The 7,828-nt window shown below is 28.2% G+C and overlaps 2 protein-coding genes across 2 annotated transcripts; one reads left to right on the forward strand and one right to left on the reverse strand.

The window, feature by feature from the left end:
* Positions 1-904: 904 nt before the first annotated feature.
* Positions 905-1,659, reverse strand: PGO_141490 (ubiquitin-like protein; the record flags this gene model as incomplete). Its single annotated transcript, XM_028690143.1, has 2 exons — positions 905-1,123; positions 1,306-1,659. The coding sequence occupies 2 exons, from the start codon at positions 1,657-1,659 to the stop codon at positions 905-907; spliced, it is 573 nt and encodes a 190-aa protein (XP_028545944.1).
* A 3,157-nt stretch (positions 1,660-4,816) lies between these two features.
* Positions 4,817-6,792, forward strand: PGO_141500 (TFIIH basal transcription factor subunit; the record flags this gene model as incomplete). The annotated part of the gene is made up of 5 exons (XM_028690144.1): positions 4,817-4,846; positions 5,027-5,111; positions 5,354-5,489; positions 5,651-5,741; positions 5,929-6,792. The coding sequence occupies 5 exons, from the start codon at positions 4,817-4,819 to the stop codon at positions 6,790-6,792; spliced, it is 1,206 nt and encodes a 401-aa protein (XP_028545945.1).
* Positions 6,793-7,828: the final 1,036 nt, after the last annotated feature.

Here is a 7,828-nt window from a genome sequence, read left to right on the forward strand (position 1 = left end):
AGATATCTATTTTATTTAAGGGGGAATAATCAAGCAAAAAGGGAAGAAACAAATGAGGGGAAAATGCTTGAACAACGGAAAAGGAAATTAAAAGAGGGAGAAAAACATGATTGAAAAGATGGAATTTAATAACTTTTAAATATTAGGTGATCCTACGTAATGAGAAACTTTTTTTTTTTTTTTTTTAAAATCATGAACAATTTACTCAGTGAGGTATAACGTCAGTGTGTCCTTTTTTCAACTGCTGTACACGATGAATATAAAAGTATATATTTTCTAGTTTGAAAGAAAAAAAAAAACTGTATGAAAGAACTAGGTAAAAAAAGGAACATTTCCCCAATAATGCAACCATTTACAATTGAAAAATTTGCGCAAAATCGTCCGAGACTAAGAAAAGAATAAACAAGAAGTACATGTAGTGCCTTCTACTTTCTACCTGCTACATTTTACCTGCTACATTCAACCTGCTACCTTCTACCTATTATATTCTGCCATCCACATTTTACATTCTACTTTTTTCTTTTTTTTTCCTATCCCTCGTCATTTTTACTACTTTTAGGGTTTAAAAAGGGAAAAAAGTTTTAAAATTAAAAAGAAAAAAAAAAAAAAAAAAATCGGTACATCCTGAAAAGATGGGGACATACAGATATGTGAACAATGTACAACAAAACTCTTTTCCACACATAGAAAAGAATTGGTCTCCTTGGTATGTCACTTTATCGCTTCTTAATTGGTGTTAGGATGTATTTTATAATTTATATAGTATTTTATAATTTTTATTTTTTTCATTTTTTCGCTTCACAATTGCACCTTTTTGACGTCCGAACGGGTTTGGCAAGTGGCAAAGGATGATCACAAGGATGCATGCACTTATCACATGCATCTACCACTTGGGCCCATCAAGTCAGATACCATCATCTCCATTCTCTATTTCGGGTATATCCCTTTTATCCAATATGGTGACTAAGCTTTCCCGGGTTAGATTTTCCTCCTTTAACGTTTTCATACTGTTTAAACACTTGCCTGCATATATCAATATCTGGTTCTCTTTTTTTATTTTTAAGCATTTCTCAACTTGTTTGTGAAGTAGTTCTACTGAATCCGAGTAGTTGAGCTCGATGCACTATTGTGGGGGATTGTGGAGAAGGTGTAAATGGAAAAGCAAATGTGCGTTCGTGTGTGCACGTGTGTGTATTGGGATGAATAGATACATGTGCAAGAGCATGAAATGTAATAAAAGGGATTGACGAAGCACGTCATAGCATAAATGTCAGGATAATGTTGTCAACCTTTTAAGAGACTTACGTGCACTTTTCCAGATTTCTGATGAAAGAGATAAATTAGGTATGGCAAGGGAGCTGGTTCAGGTAAAATAAAAATCATTTCATCTGAACAAATTTGATAATGAGCAAAAGTTTTATCCAGATCTATTAGTTGACTTCTAATTTGATATAAAAATCCACCTTTTTCTTTCAATAGTCCATTACGCGCTAACACTTCTCTAATTGTTTCATCTTCTTCATATTCTACTTTTTTAACTAAATTACCTGAACTTTTTACATAAACTGTTTTTATTTCCCCAGTGTTTTTGTCATTATACATTTCTCTTAGTTCGTCCATTGCTCTTTTGGTTGTTTCTTTAGGAAAAATTTTGTACATTTCTCCTTGCGTCCTTTGTACGTATAAGCAGTTTCTGAGGGGTAGAAGGTGTAATAGGAAGAAGAAAGCACTTTTCAGTATTATCTCTATTTTTTTCAACGTAACTTGATATGCATACACGAGAAAAACTTTTTATCTGTCTCTGTTGAACTGAAAATACAATGTATATTTTCTTAATCTGCATTCACAAATACAACATTTTGAAAAAAAAAAAAAAAAAAAAAACAAAAAGGGAGAAGTGGAATAATTGGAGAGGAAAAAGTACTATATAGGTGAATGCATTTGATTCACAAATCTAGTCCTATTATGCGACGTTACACCAGTACAAATATACATAATGAAAAGCAGCATATGTTACACGAGATATTTACACACAGCACAACCGTGATGTCGATACACTGTGATACTGAGAGGCACATATTTCTCTTATGTTTTGCAAAAGGAAAATTTTCTAAAAAGCATCTCTTTCAAATGCCAATCCTCTAGAAATGTATGACATACTTTTTTATCTACGATACGTCTATCTGAAAATTGTCGCTTTATAAAAAGGAAGAAAAAGAAAAAAAAAGTAATGTGTTTCACATTAAGCCTTTTACATCACTTTTTAAACAAAAACTTTTGTATTCTTTACTTATGATCTCATTCTAAGCTTGCAAAAAAGAAAATAATATTCCTGAATATTTATCCTATATTTATTTATATTTTTTTAATTATTACACACATTTTCGTTTGAGACTTACGATGCTGTTTGTGGGCACACAGGAACGGGATGAAAGTGATGATTGGTTAAATACACAAATTTGAGAAATTTAAAAAAAAAAAAAAAAAAAAACCCAAAACATCTAAGTAGAAAAAGCTGTGAAAAAGGTGAAAAAAAAAAAAAAAAAAAAAAAAAAAAAAAACAACGAATAAATGCAAGATGTATTGCTTAACATGCCGCTCGAAGTGACTCCTGAACGAGTACAAGAGAAAATACAAACATAACCCTCGTAATGGAGTTCATTCTTTTTTTTACCATTCTATGTTATCAGACCACGTACGACATTGGTCCCACATCTCTCGCCACACTGCGTCACACACGCAATGACATTTATTTTTAATTTGTTTTATATTATATTGTATTATATTGTATTATATTGTATTATATTATGTTATTTTATATTATTTTATATTATTTTATATTATTTTACTTTTTCTTTTTTTAGTTATTTAAAAAGTGTACTCTTTAGAATCTGTGTAATATATTTTTTTTTCTATCTATTCATAGTGCTTTTTCAACTGAAAGACATGTAAAAGCTATAGAATGAAAAGTAGCCAAAATAGGAATGGCAAAATGATAAATAAATATAGGTAGAATTAAAAAAAAAAAAAAAAAAAAAATTCCCTTGTACCCACTAACAGACATGACACTTCTGAGATATTGTAAAAATGTAAGGAATTATTTCTACTAGGAAAAATATATAGAGGTTTTTTTTTTTTTTTTTTTTTTATAAATTATATAAAAAACAATGCATGTTCTTCACACATGATGCGTGTAAATAATGATAAATTCCTAGAGGAGGCAAAAAGGTTTTTTTATTTTGAAAAAACTTCATATTGTGTATTTTATTTTATTTTTCATTGTGCAGTTTAAAAATAAGAAAAAAAAATATGTAAAACTACAAAGTGATAACATTTTTTCACCACTTTTTAAAAATGAATTTTTCTAATAAATTGTGTCACTAACTAATTCTTACGATTAATTAGAGAGTACCTTTTTTTCTTTTTTTTTTTTTCTTTATCTTTTATGCGATTAGTTATGTGAAGAATATAACTAGAGGGCCATATTTTTAAAGAAAAAAAAAAGAAAAGAAAAATTGGATAAAGAAAGTAACAAACAAGTGCCATTGAACATTGTTCTTTATCTACCATTCATAATAAATAACAACTCGCGTTATTAAGTAATCAAGCTGTTATAATACTCTATAAGTTTTCTCTTGAATGAATTTTTTTTTTTCTTTTTTCATCATTTTACATAACGAGAGTGGGTGAATTTTTTGTTGATACGTGTAAGGAACAATTTATATATCTTATATGTTACATGCATATACATTTTTTGTGGAACGAGATGGAAATAAGGAAAAACTTATAATAATGAACATGAATAGCCTTCGTATATAAAATGTAAATCGTACGAATAAAAAGCAAAACGGAGGTGTGAGATTCACTTAATTTTGTAAACATGATACATAATAAAGAGTATTGTAGCATGTAATATAATAAAATGAAAACCCATCCTAAGACACCAATTTTTTTTTATTGTGTATTTACACCTATGCAATATTGAATGAGAAAACAATAATTGTGATTATCTAAGATCGATTTTATACCTTTCTTTAAAAAAAGAAAAAAAAAAAAAAGGATTTGTCAGAAACATGTTAAGAGTATTTACAGGAATATCGTCTCCCTCTCTATAGAGAAATTTTATTATTTACTTATTTTATTATTATTTATTTTTTTCGTTTTTACTATTTTTTTTAAAATCATGCAACTTAAATGATTAATGACAAAAAATTATCGCAAAATTTTTTCTTTTTTTTTTTTTTTAAAAGTATAATAAAACTGGCATTTACCCCATCAATTTGTGAGGTAAATAAAAGCATATGGTTTAGGATACTTTTTATTCCCTATCAGAAATGAATAAATGAGTAAGAAAGAATAGTATAAAAAGAAAAAAAAAAAAAAAAAAAAAAAAAAAAAAAACAAAACTTTTTTTCATTTTTTTTCGCAAAAAGGTTTATGGTTATTTTTATTAAATGAATTAAAAAAGGTTTCCCTTTTTTTTCAAAAAAAAAAAGGAAAAAGAAAAAAAAAAAAAAAAAAAAAAAAAAAAAACACAAGTATATAATAAATGCACAAACATTTAAGTGTAAAAATTCAAAAATGTACAAATATATAAATATACAAAAGCACAAATGCCATAAACCTGATACAACAAAACACATTGAGGGTTCATTAGGAGGCTTACGTGCAAATTGCAAATAGTGAGAGAACACAAAAAACGTTCTTGAGGAACACGTAAAAAATATAAATTATGGAATTGTAAAATACAAATTCAAAATGTATGACTTGAAGGAAAATGAAATGAAAAACACTTCTCCTTAGTTTTGTTTATACAATGCATAAATCGCAAAGTATAGAAAACAAGGTTTGTTACAAAAAAGGACTAATTATGAAAGCATATTTACATGAACCATAAAACCACCCTCTATGTGTATGCACACAAATGCTGATGTCACATACTTTTTCATTATATCCCGTATATAATCTTCTATCTCCATAGAAAATTTTCACATATGCATATCATTTTTATTGTAATGCAAAATAGACTGTTCTGGTTGAAGAAGTTGTTAGAGATTTTGATAAGAATGAAGTTTTTGAAGAAATAACTGCGAAATTTACCTGGGAACAAGGTAACAAAAGGGGAAACAAAGAAAAAAAAAAAAAAAAAAAAAAAAATTATTATCGTACTCAGGTTCATAGCCATTGTCGTAGTTATAGCTGTATTTAAAAAGATCACGTAAAACTCTTCTAGTACATCCAATTTGGGATTACAAATTATATCATATGCATAAATTTACATAACCACTGACTTGTGCTTGTGCTATTGTTTGCCCATATAGTTGTAACAATTTTTTCATCGTCCACTTTTTAGATGTTGAAAGATCATGGAATTTACTTGTAGAAAATAATGGTATCCTGCAACACATTAGTCAAGAAAATTTCCAAGAGAAAAGTAAACAAAAATATAAAAAGAATCAAGTTTGCTCTTTAAGAAAAGGAATATTCAGGTTTTTTATGAATTCATTTATTTTTAAATACTCTATCGTTTTTTTTTTTTTTCCTATTTTGACAAATTTGCTTGAACGATTTATAAATATTATACACACACACACGTATATATATATATATATATATATACACATATTTTCCATTTTTTACACATGAACAGGCACATAATAATCCTATTCGACATGTCCAGTAGCATGAAGGAGAGGGATTTCAAACCTGATCGTATAAACGTTGCCCTGGAGTGTGTAGAAGTAAAAGCCAGAGAAATATTCATGCCTGGATTGTCTTTTTTTTTTTTTTACGAACGCGAAAATTTCTCGCGCCTTGTACATACATGCATACGCATGTACGAATACATACATATATATACATACCATGTGCTTGCTCCATTTCTTTTTTTTTGCGTGTCCCTCTGAATTCCACCAATGATCCTTTTAGACATTCCTGACGAACTTCTTCTTCAAAAATCCAGTTGGACATGTTGGAGTGGTGGCCCTAAAAAATAGCGCAGCTAAATTAATTCAGCCACTGACTTCCAACATAGATGATATCACAAATGCATTATTGAAAGAAAGAATTGCGGGTCTCCAAGGTTCTCCATCGTTACAACAAGGATTAGAAATTGCACACGAATTGTTAATAGATATACCATTATATGGAACAAAAGAAATATTAATAATGTATGGTTCTATAAGAACTTGCGATAAAAAGAACATTTTAAATATATTAGAATTGATAATTAAAAATAATATATATGTAAATTGCATATCTATAGCTCCTGAAATGCATATACTTAAACATATTTGTGAGAAAACAAATGGATTATACAAAATATGCACAACAAAGAATTCATTGATTAACGAAACAAATAATCTTACAGAAACTCCTCTATGGATGAATGGAATGGAACCACAATTGATTCATATTTGTTTTCCTATAAAAAAAAAAATAAGTACTCAAATTATGTGTTCATGTCATAACAGTTTAAACACGGATACATATATTTGTAACTTCTGCAATAGTTATACCTGTAAAATACCTTCTAAATGTAAAGTATGTGGTATTCACCTAATTTCAATGCATGATTTATCACACATTACAAATAATCTTCAAGGATCTCCATTATTTATCGAAATGAAAAATGAAAACAATATTTATGACAAGTGTTCCGCATGTAATAAGCAACTTTATGATAAGGTATCCCAGTGCACTAAGTGCAAGAACATTTTCTGCCTTGGTTGTGACATATATATTCATGAAGACTTAAATCAATGTCCCTTCTGTTTGATTCACGACACGTGAGTTCTAAATTTTCAGGGCTTAACTCAAGTTACTTTGTAATGAGAAAATTGGGAAAAACCTTCTTGTTAACCAAAGGATGGATATGAAACAAAATTTGTAGAAGACAAAAATGATGGAAACATTCTTTTTCCTTTTTTTTTTTTTTTTTTTTTTTCATAATGGAAGACAAGATTACCTATTAGTTTAACACCTTTTTTGTTTATCTATATTTTATTAAAGCGAATTCGAATTGCAAAACATTAATCATACATATGGAATAACCAATTTTTGTGTGATGCCCACCTGTTGCAAAAATATAAAAAAAAAAAAAAAACATAATGGCAAAATTGTTCAGTAAAGTGTTCAAAATATACCTGTTAAATATGGGTACACCAAATTTATACATGTATTATCTTTCCTTAACCCGTTATAGTTCTTTGTTAACACAAGAAAGAGAAGGAATTGTAAAGAAATTTTATTATCTATTTTGCATGAAGTCTATCATTTAGTTAGGACTTTTACACATCATATTTATATACACAATAGCCCTTTTTTTTTTTTTTTTTTTTCTCCTTTTGATTCGTTATGTGGAAATTCATTATTATGTATATGCATATGTTCAGAATTATTTGCCATTTTTTGTGTGATATCCCTCTGTTTGTTCCATACTTTTTTATTTTAGTCTATTTATATTATACCTTTCCATGCGCACAAAATTAGGAATTCCGTTTGTGACGTGAACTTTGCGCAATTTTATTCTTTTTAGTTTGAAATATTTTCGAATTTACGACTTCTCAGTGTTTTACTCTTTTTGTATCAGTACAATCAATTGTGCAAAAAAAAGAAAAATAAGAAAAATAAGAAAAATAAGAAAAATAAGAAAAAAAGGAAAAAAAAGAAAAAAAAGAAAAAAAAGAAAAAAAAGAAAAACTCTTTTTGTAGGCAGTCATACGGAAGAACAACATGACAACAGAATGGATGTTCTTCATTAGGAACAACATATTGGCATAGACACATGGTATGTAATTACTTTATGTCATTTTTTACACGTTTAACC

This window comes from Plasmodium gonderi (genome assembly GCF_002157705.1).
Source record: "Plasmodium gonderi DNA, contig: Chr14, whole genome shotgun sequence".
Taxonomy (NCBI): Eukaryota; Apicomplexa; class Aconoidasida; order Haemosporida; family Plasmodiidae; genus Plasmodium; species Plasmodium gonderi.